The 19,526-nt window shown below is 38.9% G+C and overlaps 1 protein-coding gene across 2 annotated transcripts in view; it reads left to right on the top strand.

Annotated features, from left to right (window-relative positions):
• The window catches only part of LOC128686683 (protein cueball), a 210,176-nt gene that overhangs the window by 122,996 nt on the left and 67,654 nt on the right, over positions 1 to 19,526 (top strand). For both annotated transcript variants that reach the window (XM_070084307.1, XM_070084308.1), the window contains exon 7: positions 13,399 to 13,550. In XM_070084307.1, coding sequence (XP_069940408.1) covers positions 13,399 to 13,550 — 152 coding nt within the window. The remainder of the gene's footprint in view (positions 1 to 13,398; positions 13,551 to 19,526) is intronic.

The following is a 19,526-nucleotide window of genomic DNA, read 5'->3' as shown; positions in this document are numbered from 1 at the left end:
TTACCACTACCTACTTCATGGCCTAGAAAAATAACAGTGGCCTGGCCAAAGGAAGACTTAGATAAATTAACAGTTAAATGGGAACTCTGAAAGGTCTCAAAAAGAGCCTTAAGTCTAAATAGGTGTTGATCCCAAGTATCAGACACCACAACAATATCATCCAGGTACGCTGCTGTGCCTTCAAGTCCTTTAATAGCCTGATGGATAAGTTTCTGGAATGAAGAGGGGGAGTTTTTCATTCCGAAGGGGATAACTGTATATTGATAATAACCTGGAATTACGAAGGCAGAGATTTCCTTCGCCTTATCCATCAAAGGTACCTGATAGTAACCTTTAAGGAGATCTAACTTGGACACAAAAGTAGCCTTACCCACAAAGTTGATTATGTCATCCAGACGAGGAAGAGGGTAAGCATCTGTGATTGTGACCTCGTTCACCTTACGGTAGTCTGTACACATACGAAAACCTCCATCAGCTTTTTTAACAAGGATGCACGGTGAAGCCCATAGACTAGATGACTCCTCCACTAACCCATGCTCTAACAGAAATTCTACCTCCCGCTGAAGTAGCTTCTGCTTTTCAGGATTAGCTCTGTAGGGGGAGAGTTTAATAGGTTTAGAGTTTCCCACATCTACATCATGATAACCTAGCGTACATTTTTTTGGCACATTCGAAAAAATATCAGGGTTTGACTGTAGAAGAGCAGTTAAACTTGTTGCCTGAGTTTCAGATAGCCCCACCATTAAAGGGCTAGGGTCCTTGAGGAGGACAGAGTTTGGAAGTTTGATAATAATTTCAGAAATAAAGGGCAAAGAGTCAGAGTCATCCTCAGAGGTAGAGGACAGAGTCATTACTGGGACTTTATCTGGTGTATGGAAAGATTTTAATTGATTAATGTGGTAAGTTTTAGTTTTTGAGGTCTTATCAAGGGGAGCTACCACATAATGTACATCAGATAACTTACAATTTGCATAGGTCCTGTAAATCTAGCTTTCAAGGTGTGGCCAGGTATAGATTCCTACACCAACACCTTGTCTCCTGGATGGAAGGAGAGGAATTGTGCATTTCTGTCATACCGCTGTTTCATCTTATTTCGAGCTGCCTTTAGGTTAGCCTTGGCTAACCGACATGCCACCTGCAACCTTGAAGACGGGTTGTAGAGTGTTGAGTTAACGTCTTCTCCCATCCATCCTTCTTTGAGCACCCGAAGAGGACCTCGTACATTGTGCCCAAAGATCAGCTCAAACGGACTATATCCAGTAGACTCCTGCACCGTTTCTCTTATTGAAAACAGCAACAAAGGCAGTGATTCATCCCAGTCTGTAGGAAAATGCATGCAAAAAGTTCTCATCATTTATTTTATTTATTAATTTGAACATGATACAGAGAAGTACAAGGAATACAATTTTTAAAGTGCAGCATGCCGCAGCCCCTTGTATGCAGAGCATTATGGGCAGGCTTTAAGATTAACTAAGCAATGATATATTCAGTGGTACAAAAATTATTGTAAAACAGATAACAATTTAGTACAAATGAGTATTACAAAGACAGGTCATATGGTCATTTACTGTGTTGCTGTGTAATCAGTAGAATGGAGTATTCTGTTAGGTAATGAAGTTAAATAGTAACAAAGTTTGATTGGGTCACAGGTTGACATTTATGAGATACAATAATGAGATACATATATGAGATACAATTTATGAGATACAATTATTCAGTATTTATTTAGTTGTGGGTGAGTAAGTGATTTTTGAGAAGAGACTTGAATTTATAAACAGACAGTGTTTCTTTTATATTCACAGGTAATGAATTCCAGATTTTAGGGCCTTTTATGTGCATTGAGTTTTTGCATAGCGTGAGATGGACATGAGGAACATCAAAGAGTGATCTGTGCCTTGTGTTATGGTCATGTGTTCTGTTGAGGTTGGTAAGGAGATGTTTGAGGGGAGGGTTTATGTCAGAGTTAAGTGTTCTATGTATGTAGTAGGTGCAGTAATAAGTATGGATGTTTTGTATTGTGAGTAGGTTTAGAGTTTTGAATATTGGTGGAGTGTGCTGTCTGTAGTGGGAATTTGTTATTATTTTGACTGCAGCCTTTTGTTGGGTGATCAGTGGTCTGAGATGGTTTATTGTTGTTGAGCCCCATGCACAAATTCCATAGGTGAGATAGGGGTAAATAAGTGAGTGATATAGGGCCAGGAGGGCTGACTGTGGAACATAGTACCGTATCTTCGATAGTATGCCTACGGTCTTGGAAATTTTTTTGGAAGTTTGTTGTATATGTGTTTGAAATTTGAGTCTATTATTAAGGTGGATTCCTAAGAATTTTCCCTCTGTGAGTTTTGTGATAGGTGATCCATTTATCATTATGTTAAGAGACACATCTGTAGCTCTGTTACCAAACTGAATGTAGTAGGTTTTGTCAATGTTTAGAGTAAGTTTGTTGGTCCTCATCCAGGTTGATATTTTCTGTAATTCGGTATTTACAGTATTGGCTAGCATGACTGGGCTTGGGTGAGAGTAGACGTATGTAGTGTCGTCTGCAAATAGTGTGGGTTTGAGTAGTTGCGATGCATTTGGTAGGTCATTTATGTATAGGAGAAAGAGAAGAGGGCCTAGGACACTTCACTGTGGGACACCAACTGTAATTAGCTGTGCGGAAGAGTTTGCCCCATTTATGTACACATATTGGCTTCTGTTGCTGAGGTATGACTTTAGGTAGTTGAGGGAGTGCCCTCTTATACCATAGTGCGACAATTTTATGTGGAGCAAGTCATGGTCAACTGTTTCGAAAGCTTTACATAAGTCAATGAAGATCCCCAGTGAGACTTCTTTTTTCTCTATTGCTGTATAAATATGTTCTAGCATGTGGATAATAGCATCATTAGTATTTTTATTAGGCCTGAACCCAAACTGACAGGGGTCGAGTATGTTGTGGGAGATAAGGTAGGAATAGATATGCTTATGGATTAATTTTTCAAAGATTTTAGAGAGAGGGTGTAAGTTGGATATTGGCCTATAGTTATTCAAGTCTGTGTGGTCTCCTCCTTTATGGATTGGGGTGACCCTTGCTATTTTGAGAACTGTAGGAAAGGTAGAGGATTCAATGGATTTGTTAGAGTGTTGCAATGATTGGTAATAGCACCTGTGATACTTTTTTGTATATAATGGGTGGTAAGGTATTTAACCCTTTGAGGGTCGACAGGCCCTCTCCGAAACTCGTTCTCAGGGTCGGCCAAATTTAAAAAAAAAAAAAAATTATTTTTTCTTATGGAAAGAGAGAATCTTTTCCTGATCATAAAGACACCAAAAGTTTGAAATTTGATAGAGAACTTACGGAATTATGCTCTCGCAAAGTTAGCGGTCTCGGCGATGTTTACGCATCGGCGATTTTGCCCACTTTGAGCCCCATTTTCGGCCAATTTCACTGCACTAGTCGACGAAAAACATGAATATTTCGCTAGAACTCCATTTTTTCTATCGAATGGGTGCAAGAAACCACTCATTTATGAAATTCAACTATCCAGTACAGTGGTCAGAATTTAGCAATTTTGCCAATTTCTCACAAATTTCAAAAGATGCCAATTTCCGAATAGGGTCCAGAATAAACAAGAAAGACATTCCTGGCACTAAAATGACATTTCCTCTAGTCATTAGTCACGTCTCAAGGCCCCTCTTATATTCTTTTGCTTTCCACTTTGAATTTTTATTTTCACAAAAAATATAAGATTTACTGTTATGCAGACTACTGCATTAGTGTAAAAAATGGTATAAATATTATTGGTGCAGTTGTGAGAGAATATTAGACTCACCAGTTGACGTGTATTGCACGCTTGGCACGATTTGTTTACTTTTGAAGTTTGGTAAAAATCGAACATTTCTGCTACTTTGAGCTCAATTTCAAGGCACTTTTCATTGTAAAACCAGTCAAAATCATCTCAATTTCTGTAATATGTCTTCCATTCTATAAAATGAGACCAAGAAAACTAGAATACAACAATAAATACCATACGAAAATACACTGCAAAGTCGCTGATTTATTAAAAAAAAATGGTCAAAGTTTTTTTTTTCTCATTATGCACTGTGTGCTGCAGGATTTTTTTTAGACTGTGCACACTGACCACATAGACCCATTCTTTCATATGAAGGCCTACCAGCTTTCTCCCACTAGATTTGAGGCCGCTAGAATTTATGAGTACTAGTACGTCAAAAACCCCTACACGTAAGACGTACTAGTACGACGAAAACCCTCAAAGGGTTAAATCTCCTGTCTTGTTTCTTAGTTTGTTGATAATAAGGGAGACTTCAGTTGGGTTAGTCGGAGCTAGGAATAGTGTGTTCGGGTAGTTGCCAGTGAGGTAGTCGTTGGGTGGGGTATCTGAGCTTGGGATTTTATTGGCAAGGTTTTTTCCTATAGTGGAGAAGAAATCATTGAGTCTGTTTGCTGTTTCAGTAGGTGGGAATTGGGGTTCATCTGGTTTTGTTAATTCAATTTCGCTTTTTCGTGTTATCTTTTTTGTTCCTAGTATTTCTGATAGGGTTTTCCAGGTCTTTTTTATATCACCTTGTAAGTTGGATAATCTGTTCTCATAATACAATTTTTTAGCTCTTCTTATTAGGCTGGTTAGGATTGATGAGTAATTTTTTGTTTGTTCTCTGGTTATGTGGCCCATTCTATACTGTTTTTTGTATAGGTGCTTTGTATTTATGGATTTGAGGATGCTGGGTGTTAGCCAGGGACTGTTCAATCTCTTCGCAGTCATCTGTTTAGTTTTTTTTAGGGCAGTGCTTGTTATAGAGGTATTGGGTCTTTTTTAGAAAATTATTAATACATTCGTCAATATCTGTATAGATTTCTAGCTCAGTGTCCCAGTCAATGTTTATCACTGCTGCTGTGAAGTTATTGATAGCTGCCTCATTGTGAAGTCTGAAAGTGACTTTAGTAGTATCTAGGGCTAATTTGCCAAGGTTTGTTATGAGGAAGGTAGGGTAATGGTCTGTGGTATTATCTGTGATTATGCCAGCCAGCCAGGCGGCTGGCTGGCGGCCTGGCTCCATCTCCATTTGTCTGTCTGTATCTATGTGTATCTCTATCTTTGTGTCTGTCTATCCCTGTCTCTCTTTCTGTATCTATGTCTCACAGGTACATATAAATACAAGTATACATAGTGTAAATTACCTAGGATAACCCAAAAAATCCAGACAGATATGAGTAAAGGTGATGATGCAGTCGTCGGATAAACAGGGAGCTTGACAGACAACATCAACATCAACATCAAGAACATCAACATCAACAACAACATCAACAACAACATAAACAACAACATCAACATCATCATTAACAACATCAACAACATCAACAACATCAACAACATCAACAACAACATCAACAACAACAACAACATCAACATCAACAACATCAACAACATCATCAACAACAACAACATCAACAACAACATCAACAACAACAACATCAACATCAACAACATCAACAACAACATCAACAACAACATCAACAACATCAACATCAACAACATCAACAACAACATCAACAACAACATCAACAACAACATCAACAACATCAACATCAACAACAACAACATCAACATCAACAACATCAACAACATCAACAACAACAATAACATCAACATCAACAGCATCAACATCAACATCAACAACATCAACATCATCATCAACAACAACATCAACAACAACATCATCATCAACATCAACAGCATCAACAACATCAACATCAACATCATCAGCATCAACAACATCAACAACAACATCAACAACATCAACAACAACATCAACAACATCAACATCAACAACATCAACATCATCAACATCAACACATCAACATTATCAACATTATCAACATCAACAACATCAACATCATCAACATCAACACATCAACATTATCAACATTATCAACATTATCAACATCAACAACAACATCGACAACAACAACAACATCAACATCAACATCAACATCATCATCAACATCATCATCAATAACATCAACAACATCATCATCATCATCATCATCATCATCATCATCATCATCAACATCAACATCAACATCATCATCATCATCATCATCATCATCATCATCATCATCATCATCATCATCATCATCATCATCATCATCATCATCATCATCATCATCAACATCATGATCATCCTCCTCCTCCTCCTCCTCCATCATATCCAAAACATTGCTGAAATCTATAAATGCTTTGTATATATTCCAAGGCAGGTGTAAATGTTCACCTGTCTATGTGTGTGTGTGACAATGTGAGTACAAATTCAGTACCTAATACTATTGTCAGAACAAAGATTTGTTATAAATGGGATTAGGTCAGGGGTCTAATAGAGTTAGAGCTAAAGAAGGAGTAGCAATAATGTTGAAGGATAAGATATGGCAGGAAAAGAGGGACTATAAATGTATTAATTCAAGGATTATGTGGAGTAAAATAAAGGTTGGATGTGAAAAGTGGGTTATAGTAAGCGTATATGCACCTGGAGAAGAGAGAAGTGTAGAGGAGAAAGAGAGATTTTGGGAAATGTTGAGTGAATGCATGGGAAGTTTTGAACCAAGTGTGAGAGTACTTGTGGTTGGGGATTTCAATGCTAAAGTGGGTAAAAATGTTGTGGAGGGAGTAGTAGATAAATTTGGGGTGCCAGGGGTAAATGTAAATGGGGAGCCTTTAATTGAGCTATGTGTAGAAAGAGATTTGGTAATAAGTAATACATATTTTATGAAAAAGAGGATAAATAAATATACAAGGTATGATGTTGCACGTAATGAAAGTAGTTTGTTAGATTATGTATTGGTGGATAAAAGGTTGATGGGTAGGCTCCAGGATGTACATGTTTATAGAGGGGCAACTGATATATTGGATCATTAAATAAATAACAAAAAGGCACAATACCGTGACTGGAACGATACACAAATAATCCACACATAAAAGAGAGAAGCTTACGACGACGTTTCGGTCCAACTTGGACCATTGACAAAGTCACACTAACCAGAGGTGGAGCAGGACGGCTATATATAGGCAGGAAGAGGTGGTGGTAGTTGGCGGTGGCATGTGGTTGTCTTTGTTGTGGACGTTTCGCCATCCAGTGGCTGGCTTGATGGCGAAACGTCTACGATGGGGATGCCCGGGTGTTGTGCATGTGTTTTAATTTCATCTTGTCGGTATTATATACAATTCTTGTACTACTACTACTACCACCACCACCTCTTCCTGCCTATATATAGCCGTCCTGCTCCACCTCTGGTTAGTGTGACTTTGTCAATGGTCCAAGTCGGACCGAAACGTCGTCGTAAGCTTCTCTCTTTTATGTGCGGGTTATTTGTATATCGGATCATTATTTAGTTGTAGCTACAGAGTAAGAGGTAGATGGGACAAGAGGAAGGTGGCAACAACAAGGAGGAGGGAAGTGAAATTGTATAAACTAAGGGAGGAGGAAGTTTGTGTGAGATATAAGCGACTATTGGCAGAAAGGTGGGCTAATGCAAAGATGAGTAATGGCGGTTTTGAAGAGGGTTGGATGAGTTTTAAAAATGCGGTATTAGAATGTGGGGCAGAAGTTTGTGGTTATAAGATGGTGGGGGCAGGAGGAAAGAGGAGTGATTGGTGGAATGATGAAGTAAAAGGTGTGATAAAAGAGAAAAAGTTAGCTTTTGAGAGGTTTTTACATAGCAGAAGTGTTATAAGAAGAGCAGAGTATATGGAGAGTAAAAGAAAGGTGAAGAGAATGGTAAGAGAGTGCAAAAGCAGAGCAGATGATAGAGTGGGAGAGGCACTGTCAAGAAATTTTAATGAAAATAAGAAAAAAAATTGGAGTGAGTTAAACAAGTTAAGAAAGCCTAGGGAATGTATGAATTCGTCAGTTAAAAACAGAGTAGGGGAGTTAGTAGATGGGGAGATTGAGGTATTGGGTAGATGGCGAGAATATTTTGAGGAACTTTTAAATATTGAGGAAGAAAGGGAGGTGGTAATTTCATGCACTGGCCAGGGAGGCATACCATCTTTTAGGAGTGAAGAAGAGCAGAATGTAAGTGTGGGGGAGGTACGTGAGGCATTACGTAGAATGAAAGGGAGTAAAGCAGCTGGAACTGATGGGATCGTGACAGAAATGTTAAAAGCAGGGGGGGATATAGTGTTGGAGTGGTTGGTACTTTTGTTTAATAAATGTATGAAAGAGGGGAAGGTACCTAGGGATTGGAGGAGAGCAGGATTCTGACCCATCTAAGTACTACTGTGAAATAGATACTGGGCCAAGCAATGATGCCCTGCCATTAGCTGTATAAAGTACTGCTGGGTAAAATACAGGAGATGCATGACAGAATACTTAAGGGCTCCTGTAAGTAACAGCTCTGCATTGACCTCAGCCCACAAATGCCAGTCATCCACTTCATCCCACAAACCCTAGCCCTCTACTTTATCCATCCCATCCACCTCATCTGAGACCCAGTAGGGGCACACCACGCGTTTCCACTGACGTCAAGACACTTAAGAAGCATCAACCATCTTAGATTATGCTAGGCTAAATCATCCTGTATTATACTATAATAACATGCTTTAGTGTCTCCATAACATCTGCTTGACTTTTAACCCTTTCAGGGTCAGCAAGCCCTCTCCCAAACCTGTTCCCAGGGTCGGTAAAAATTCGGAAAAAAAAAATTATTTTTTCTTATGAAAACAGTTTTTTTTTTCTGAATTTTATAGGCTAATCAATACTTACCGAGATATGGAGGCATGAAGTTGACAGAAAATGACTGGCATACAGTAACATCGCCGATTGCCGGTCACCCGGTATTACTTTATTTATTTTTTTAGGTACTGTTTTCTATTAGTTTTTAGTTTTTTTTTTCAAAGTAACTTTTATGGCTTGTGAGACCAATATGAGCACTATTTTGTAAGTTATTTCTTTTTCTATACTACCCAATAACTGCATAAACACTGTTGTCAGTATTTTGTTTATAAAACATATTTACACAAACAAACAATACAAAATGTTGTTTATTACTATTTTTCTATATTTATATACACATATACAGTCACAGGATGTGTTTTTAGAAGTTCTGCAGCCTGTGGAAGTCTTTGAAACATGGTGTCATGCACAATGGTGTTTTACACTCCTCACACATAAAACGAGTGTCTCTGCGTGGTTGTGGGCGCTTTTTTATATGTGCACAGACGTAACACTTCTTCTGAGCCCTTTTTCTTGAAAGCAGTAGCAGGCAGTTTTGTTAGGAAGTGATCACCATGCTTCAGACGAGAAGGTGGTTGTTGATAATTACATGGGCGGTTTTCTATTGCAAGTACTTGATTATTATTTGTCTGATGACAGACAAACAAAATTCACCATATGGTGGTTTGTTTCTGGTCCTCATCTTATATATATTATAAGCATTGAGCATGGAAATGTCCAGAATATGGAAAAAGAGTTTTATGTACCACTTATAACTCTTATGAACACAATCAGCAAACCCAGTCAGCATGTCACATTTATCCACTGAATGCATATTGAGGGTGTAGTCAATCACAGCTGCAGGTTTTAGAATGGGTTCATTGCTTTCTCTATGCTGCCTGCCAGTGTCTGCCATTTCATTAGGGCGAACTGATGACAACAGTGTGACATCTCGTTTGTCATGCCACCGAAATGCCGTGATGTCATTGGCAGCAAAGGCCTGCACCTCACCTCTATGAGTGCCAGCGTTGAACCTGGGCATATGTTTACGATTTGCACGCACTGTGCCACACACATCTGTCATGTTCACTCACCAGAAATCACTGGGTAAAAGGCTTGTGTACCAGTTGTCAGTATATAAAATATGTCCCTTACCAAGATATGGTTCCATCATTGTTCTAACCACATCACCGGAGATACCCAGTAACTTCCTGGTATCTCGCAATGTATTACTTCCAGTGTACACAATTACATCCAATACAAGACCACTGTAACAATCACAAAGCACAAACAATTTTATACCAAAGCGTTTCCTCTTGCTTGGTATGTATTGCTTGAATGAGAGTCTTCCTTTGAACAGAATCAAAGACTCATCAATAACAAGCTTCCTGAAGGGATAAAAATACATACTGAATTTCTGGTTCAGATACATGAACACATTCCAAATCTTATATAACGTGCCGTTTCTGTCAGGCCTGGTTTTGTCTGAGAAGTGAAGCATGCGTAATAGTAGCACAAATCGATTCACTCCTATTATATTACTGAAACCTGGGGTTGCAATCAGGCGGTCTGTTGACCAGTATGATTTCACACTGCTTATACACATGTGGCATAAGCATTATTGTGGCAAACAAAAGATACATTTCAGCCACAGTTGTCTCCTTCCACTGGTGTAGGCATGAGTTTGGTGAAAGTATTGTGTTTGCCATGGTGTACTCGTAGTATCTGTTGCTTTCCCTGACAATAATTTCCATCAGGGGTTCATCCAAGAATAACTCAAAACATTCCAGTTCACTGGCATTGTTCCCAAGTGTACAAGATGGCCGTATTCCACTTTGACTTTCATCAAAGTGATGGGGATTGGGAACAAAATTGGCAGCTTCCTGCCAATCCCAGGTGTGGTCTGCTGGTGGGTACTGGATATTGACAGGAGGTTGTGGTTGTGGAGGCTGGTGTGGTGGGTGGGTGGGGGATGGTGGCCTTTGTTGTAGATCAGCTGAGGCAGCGGTGTGGGTGGCAGCGTGGGTGGCAGCATGGCCCACTGCTGGTGCCTCATGGCCGGCACCACCACTACCACCACCATGCACATTTTCCATCCCAATTGCTACACTATCATCTTCATTTTCACTGTCTGTTCTTGTTGTACAGCTACGGGATGTACTCCGAGATGTACTCTTTTCCCTTGGAATAGCATATATCGTCGTATATACAGACGCTTCACTGGAGAATATTCCACTTCATTATCACTATTGGAACTGTTTTCAAGAGCTTGTAGTTCATATTCACTCTCACTATCATCACCAATGCTCACATCTGAGTCCGGGATTTGGGAAAATAGGAGTTTCGTCTTTGATTCTGGTACAACTGAACGTGAACAAGACAGCCCAGCAGCAGAGGTGGAAGGCTGAGGGTTGTCTGGGTTTTCCTCACTATTACTGGTATTATGGTCATTAGTTTCGGTCACAACCTCACCAAAACCTTGAAACTCATCTTCACTAGCACTTCCATCTGTATTAGAACTGTCACTAGGGAACAAAAGTGTCCCAATTCGCCGAGGAGTGAGGAGCTTCTTACCACGAGGCATGGTGAACAAGGTCTACTAAAATGGCATTCCCACAATGCGCCACTGGGTCCCAGAATTTTTTTCTACCGTGCACACCGACCATGCACACCCATTCTCTCACATCTAGGCCTACCAGCTGTTTCCCGCTTAATTTGAAGCCGCTAGAATTTATGCCTACTAGTACGGCACCAACCCTGGCGCGCAAGCCGTATTAGTACGGCACCAACCCTGAAAGGGTTAAAATCATTGTACAACACTTAATTTATTATTTTAGGTTAATTGTGTATTTGCAAGAAAAGTTGTTTTGGCATTTTTGGAGATGGCATAGAACATAACCTACTTGTTCCCATAAGAAATTCATTCTATCTCATTTTCACGTATAGCTCCGTTTTTCTGGAACATATTCTGTGCAAAGTGTAGTTATCTACTGTACATGTACAGCAGGGCCCCACTTTACGGCGTTTCACTTTACGGCGTTCCGCTAATACGGTCATTTCAAATTATGACCAAAACTCGCTATACGGCTCCCCCCACCTGACTTTCTAATACAGTCACCGCGCCCCACCCTGTTTGTTTACATTCTTCGTGAGCTCAGTAAGCACTAAGTCTCTCCATTTTGTCTGGAAACTCCAAAATTTCAAATGTTTTTAAAAGTTATTTCATATATTATATATACTCTGATAATTATACTTATGTATACCTGTACTTAAATAAACTTACATACTGTGCTGGCATGCAGGTACACATTAAAATCAGTAAGAGTGTCTTATGTCTCCAGACGTCATATTAGTAATGATAATAATAATCATCGAGTCTCATTTAAATGTCGTATATTACGTTAAATACACATTTTCATTAATCCATCTATGATATTTTTTTCAAAATTATATAATAAACACGATACATAACATAAAAAGATGATAAATACACCCTACAATAGAATAAATAAACATAAATATGAGATGTGGTAGCCAGATAACTTGTACAAGTGATGCCAAGAATAACATTTTCTCTAATCTAACATAAGAGAAAATGTGTTACTGGGGGTAACTGTAGAAAATTATTCCTTTCGTATGTATGTAAGTAAGTTTATTCAGGTATACACAAATACAGTTACATAGATTATCATACATAACAACATATGTGTAGAGAACCTAGGATAACCCAAAAAAGTCAGAGTGACTTATTTCCATTGCCTTCACTCAGAGCATCATTTCTTCTCAAAATGATGTTACATGAGAATGGGAGTGTTCTTCTTTATTTATTCTACCGTATCAATGTAGAGACAACCTGTACACAATGTAACTTGTACACAAACCAGACGTGTACACTTTGTTTACAAAACTTACCTTCGCCTGGTTTGTTTACATAACTCTGCGCCTGTACTCTCTCATGCACTCATTCTTTCTCTCTCTCATTTATTCGTTTTATCTCATTTACTTACTCCTGACCCTACATTAAGACTACAACTATTTTAAGGTAAGTAATGAGTGAACTGTATATACATTTTATCGCTCTGGGATGCTTAAATGTAATAGAATATTATGTGTAGGTGGGTTGGCCTGGTATGGTAGCCCGGCTGACTACCATACATACCACACTTGATTTTTTACAATAAATACTACTCATCTCACCCTATATTTTAAGGTAAGTAATGAGTGAACTGTATATACATTTTATCGCTCTGGGATGCTTAAATATCAGAATTGTATGTGTGGGTGGGGTGGCCTGGTATGGTAGCCTGGCTGACTACCATACATACCACACTTGATTTCTTACAATAAATACTACTTGTCTCACCCTAGATTAAGACTATAAATATTTTAAGATAAGTAATGAGTGCACTATGTGTGTATTGTACTTTTTTATTGTTTTTTGATGCCTGGTTCTATTGCTAACTTAATATATGTTAGTGTAAACTTGTTATCTAGTGTTTGTATGCATTTGTAAGTGGAAAAAAAGGATGTTCCACTTTACGGCGGTTTCCGCTTTACGGTGGTAGCCTGGAACCTAACCAGCCGTATAAGTGGGGCCCTACTGTATAGTAATGCACAAAAGAAGATTTTTAGGGCATTTTATCTTGTTTGAAATACAAAACACTTACTTTGACTAATGCTTCTTTTCAACAGTGCCTGCACATACTCCTCGAAAAGTGAAACGATTTGGCCCCAAGAAGCAGTATGGCTCTGGAAACAAGTCATCACCTTGTTCAGAGTTGTCCAGTAATGATGGAGTGAGCATTAATATTGAAGACTGCTGTCAGATGACTATGTGTGAAACTGTAAGTCATTTACCTAATTCATACACTTACACTCAGATATTCTTTTAAGGGGGTGCCTTAAGGTTGGTGAAGGGTTCTTGCTCTGAGAAACTGGAGCTATTCTCCTTTTACTTGGATCAGACATGATTGCCTAACATTCACTAGGTCATTGCTAGTGAAGAGTTTTAACAGTGTGCCCAAATTGTGGAAAATTTTCAGGCAAGTCCATTTGCATGTCCATGGCAGTTTTGAGCAGCAAAATTCTAATTATTTTTTTTTGTATTGTGATTGATTGTTTTACATATTCCATTGTTATTTATGTAGTAAATAGCAAACCTCAGAATGCTGGGATATGTTCTTAAAAATTGATGCCTTATGAAAAATAGCTTTATGCAAAATTCTGAAGGAAAATAGGATTATGTTCCAGACACCAGCAGACTTGCCAAACAAGTTCTTAATACAGTGGACCTCCGGTTCGCGGAGCCATCGGTATCCGATAAATCTGGTATCTGAAGCATTATATTGCAAAAAATTTCCCTCGGTTCCCGTTACAAAACCCGGTATGCAATACGATTCGTACGAGACATGTCCAGTGTTTACAAGCCAGCCAGTGTGCGCGCATCTAAGGATACATTCGGTACATTCTATATTATCCATATTATCACTGTTTTTGGTGCTTGTTTCTGCAAAATAAGTCACTATGGGCCCCAAGAAAGCTTCTAGTGCCAACCCATCGAGACCAAGGGTGCTAATGACTATTAAAATTAAGGAAATGTGTGCAAAGTGGCTTGAAATGCAAACCTTTTTTGATGAAAATCACCCTGAAACAGCTACTGGAAGCCATGTTGGCAACCTGTACACTGACAATGTTGGGAACAACTTTAGGAAAGTCATAAAGGAACGAGAGGTACAGGCATCAATGGACAGATATGTTGTGCAACAGAAGTCCAGTGACTCTCAAGCTGGTCCTAGTGGCATTGTGATGAATGGTTTGAAAAACCGACAAGTTGAAGATTGAGACACTTATGCAGCATATGGGAATCTTTATTCAGGAAAGATTCCCATATGCTGCATAAGTGTCTCAATCTTCACCTAGTGGCATTAAAAGAAGAAGGGAAGTAACCCCGGAAAAGGACTTGCTACCTCAAGTCCTAATGGAGGGGGATTCCCCTTCTAAACATTAAAAACTTCGACACTCTCCCCTCCTCCCATCCCATCAATCATCACCAGATCTTCATTAAAGGTAAGTGTCAATTATTCTATTGTGATTATTCTATTGTTATTATTGTTATTGTAATTATTATATTGCATTAAACTTAATATATCATGTGGTAAAAGTTTTTTTTCATACTTTTGGGTGTCTTGCACGGATTAATTTGATTTCCATTATTTCTTATGGGGAAAATTGATTTGCTTTCCGATAATTTTGGTTTACGATGAGCTCTCAGGAACAGATTAATATCGTGAACCGGGGGTCCACTGTATTCTTCAAGATAAATATTACTCCAGTTTATCTTTCCTTACATTCTGTTAAGCCATTACTTGAATATTTGAAGAGTGTGGGTAGAGCTAACATGGGCCTACTGGGCATAGGTAGATGTGGTGAGGTTATCAACTGACACACACTCAATGCTTATCAACATTTCCTTACCAGGCATATAGGAACTCGCCACACTTATACCTAACAAAAGTATGCCAAAATAAATACATTTGATAAAGCCAAATTAAAGAAAAACTATTAATATAAAAATGTGTGAGTCACCTACTTTGTTGAAGGGTTATAGAACCACCAGAGCAAGTGATGTACTGAGTCCTGATTCCCAGTGATGCATTGTCAGCTTGGTCCCCCTCAGCGTGTTAAAATCATAAAACAGAACCACATTTCCTTACCAAACCTCACCACATTTAGCATGCTTTCCACCTCAACAAAGACATGGTAGTGATGGTGACACAGTAGTGATGGTACAGTGAACTAGAGAGTCAGCACAATACCATAATTGCCTCACTGCTGATGGCTCAGAGAGCAAATTGAGGAAGTCTGTGAAGGAAATGTTCCAAATTTTGCACATTACTTAGTTTTAAAATTTTTGAATCATATATCATTCATTTTCATGCACTGTGACATTTTGGTTGCACTCTTTCAGTAGTGTCAAGAAAAAGTATTTTTAGTTACAATCTTTCAACAGAGTTAAAACTATGTGGTGCAGTTGCATATTAATCATATTTCCCCACAGATACCCATGTTATCATTGAAGAAGCCTTCCTCAGCTCTAATATTCCGTATCTAATTTTATTTTAACCTTTTCACTGGCCGTGCCGTCGAACTGTGGCTTTGAGTTCACTGGCCATGCTGTAGTACTACGCCATGAGCTTAGCTCACTCAGATAAACTGTGAGTGGTAATTTTGGGCCTAAATATGAGAGAATGGGTCTGTGGTAAGTGTGCACCATAGAAAAAGAATCCAGCACGTGGCACACAATGAGAAAAAACTGTGACATATTTTTGGTGTCAAATAGTGACTCTTCAGTGTAGGTATTTTCGTACGGTTTTTATGGTAATGTTCTCGTTTTCGTGGTCTCATTTGATAGAATGGAAGATATATTACAGAAACTGAAATTATTTTGGTTGGTTTCAGGACTGAAAATAGCTTGAAATTGAGCTCAAAGTAGCAGAAATGTTCGATTTTTGCCGATATTCAAGAGGGCTCTGGATGGTGAAAGGGTTAATAATAAATTAAAATGCACATAACTCAGTCCCTCTCTCCCCTTTTCTTTTCCTTCCTCCTTCCCTCTCTCTTTCCCTCCTCTGTCTTTCCCCTTCCTCCCCTGCCCTCTCTCCCTCTTTCCCCTCCCTCTCCCTCTTTCCTCTCCATCTCCCTCTTTCCCCTCCTACCTCTTTCCCTCCATCTCCCTCTTTCCCTCCATCTCCCTCTTTCCCTCCCTCTCCCTCTTTCCCTCCCTCTCCCTCTTTCCCTCCCTCCCTCTCCCTCTTTCCTCTTTTTTTTCTTACACATGGTTTGACAAGGTTAGGTTAAGGATCCCTAGCTTTATTGACAAGCTATTTACAGGTTAAGGATTCCTAACTTTATTGACAAACTAAGAGCTGTTACCTACATCAGCTCATTTGAAAGCATTTTTATTGTTATGAGACATACAAGTAGGGAACAGGATGAAGTTGGAGCCATCTGTGGGCCAGCATTTTCATCTGATCAACTGACTTTATCTCATTGACATGGGATAAATGATCTCAGATGAAGTGATGTTCTGGAGAAGGGTACAGCCGGAGTAAAGTTGTTGCTTTCTGCCCGTCGTGTGAACAAATCTCATATTTACGTCAATTTTTATTCTGTGAGTGTATGTATCATGTTTATATGCTGTGTAATGTGTTTCTTATATAATTTTGAAGAAAATATCATAGATGGATTACTGAAAATGTCTATATAAATGTAAAATAACACTTTTATTGTGCCCAAGAGTGATTATTATTATGTAGTGTTATAGTGGCATCATGAGTAGAGAGATTCTTAGTGATTTTAATGTGTACCTGCACACCAGCACAGTGTGTAAGCATATTTAAGTACAGGTACACATAAGTATAATTATCATAGTACATATAAAATACACAATAGCTTTAAAACACTTGAAATTTTGGAAAGTTTCCAGACATAATAGATGTGGTCATGGAGAATGCAAACAAACCAGATGGGGCACACCATATTTGAAAGACTGCTTGCCGTATAGTGAATTTTGGTCATAATTTGACATCGCCGTATTAGCGGAACGCTGTAAGGTGAAATGCCGTAAAGTGGGGCCCTACTGTATATACTGCTTGAACGACAGTCTACCTTTGAACAAAATCAAAGATTCATCTGTTACAAGATTCTTGAATGGATAAAAGTACATGTTGAACTTTTGTTTCAGGTACATAAAAACATTTCTAATCTTGTATAACCTGTCATTTCTGTCAGGCCTGGTTTTGTCAGAGAAGTGCAACATACATAACAGTAAGATAAATCTGTTCCCTGGGATGATTTCACTGAAGGCTGGGGTAGAAATTAGCTGATCTGTGGACCAGTATGATTTTTATATTATGCTTATAGACATGAAGCATAAGCATTATTGTTGCAGAAAACAAATATATTTCAGCCACAATTGTCTCCTTCCACTGGTGTAGTCTTGACTGTGGTGATATAGTATTTGCCATGGTGTAATCAAAATACAGTGGAGCCTTGACTTACGAGTGTCCCAATTTACGAGTTTTTTGAGATACGAGCTGTCACTGGGTCGATTCTTTGCTCTGAGTTATGAGCCAACATTTGAGTTATGAGTCAGCTACCCCCTCCCTCTTCCCCCTCAACCCAAAACCTGGATACCTCGCTTGATTATCTATGATTTCATGCTTTAATTCCATGGAAATTATTCTCTTTTTCGTCTCCGCCATAATAATACAGTGGACCCCGGTATTTGATATTAATCCGTTCCTGAGAGCTCCTCGAATACCGAAAATATCGAAAACCGAATAAATTTTTCTCATAAGAAATAATGAAAATCAAATTAATCCGTGCAAGACACCCAAAAGTATGAAAAAAAAAATTTTACTTCATGAAATATTAAGTTTAATGCAAAAGAATAATTACAATAACAATAAAATAATTGACACTTACCTTTAATGAAGATCTGGTGATGATTGATGGGATGGGAGAAGGGGAGAGGTGTTAGTGTTTAGAAGGGGAATCCCCTTCCATTAGGACTTGAGGTAGCAAGTCCTTTTCCAGGGTTACTTCCCTTCTTTTTTTAATGCCACTAGGACCAGCTTGAGAGTCACTGGACTTCTGTCGCACAACATAACTGGCAGCCTCACCATGCCTAATCACACTATGTATGCCACTACGATTCTTAAATCTTTCAAACCAACCTTTGCTGGCCTTAAATTCACTCACATCACCACTAGTTGCAGGCAATTTCTTTACCAAATCGTCATGCAACTGCCTAGCCTTTTCACAAATGATCGCTTGAGAGATGCTATCTCCTGCTATCTGTTTTTCATTTATCCACACCAATAACAATCTCTCAACATTTTCTAACACTTGCGGTCGCTGTTTCGTAATCACAGTTGCACCTTTTGCAAGAACAGCTTCCTTGATTGCCGTTTTCCTGGTCACTATAGTAGAGATGGTTGATTGGGGTTTATTATACAACCTAACCAGCTCCGACACACGCACTCCACTTTCGTACTTTGCAATTATCTCTTTCTTCATTTCATAAGTCATTAGCGACTTTTTTCTTGAAGGGTTGGCGCTAGAAGCTTTCTTGGGGCCCATGGTGACTTATTTTGCAGAAACAAACACCAAACACAGTGATAATATGGATAATATGGAATGTACCGAATGTATCCTTAGATGCGCGCACACTGGCTGGCTTGTAAACACTGGCACACATGGGGCAGTTCAGGCCACATGTAGACAGGTCTCGTACGAATCGTATCGAATACCGGGTTTTCAATCGAATACCAAGGAAAATTTTTTGCAATATAATGCATCGAATACCGGATTTATCGAATACCGATGCCATCGAATACCGGGGGTCCACTGTATTACAGTCAAGTCACTCAATAAGTCAATCAAGTCATTCAGTCAGGTCACTCAGTAAGTAAGTCAAGTCATTCAATAAGTCAGTCAAGTCATTCAGTCAGTCAGTCAAATCACTCAGTCAGTCAAGTCACTCAGTAAGTCAGTCAAGTCACTCAGTACATCAGTCAAGTCATTCAGTAAGTCAGTCAAGTCATTCAGTCAATCAGTCAAGTCACTCAGTAAGTCATTCAGTCAAGTCACTTAGAAAGTCACTCAGTAAGTCAGTCATTCAGTAAATCAGTCATTCAGTCAGTCACAAAAACTCATGTTAACCTCTTTTTCTGTGTACAGAGTAACACTTCAGTGTTAATTCTAGGATGTCAGTGCTTATACCTCTTTCTGCCACTTTCAGCAACACTGTTATGGCT

Source organism: Cherax quadricarinatus, chromosome 12 (assembly GCF_038502225.1).
Source record: "Cherax quadricarinatus isolate ZL_2023a chromosome 12, ASM3850222v1, whole genome shotgun sequence".
NCBI classification, from domain to species: domain Eukaryota; kingdom Metazoa; phylum Arthropoda; class Malacostraca; order Decapoda; family Parastacidae; genus Cherax; species Cherax quadricarinatus.
This window is presented reverse-complemented; position numbering and strand designations above follow the sequence as displayed.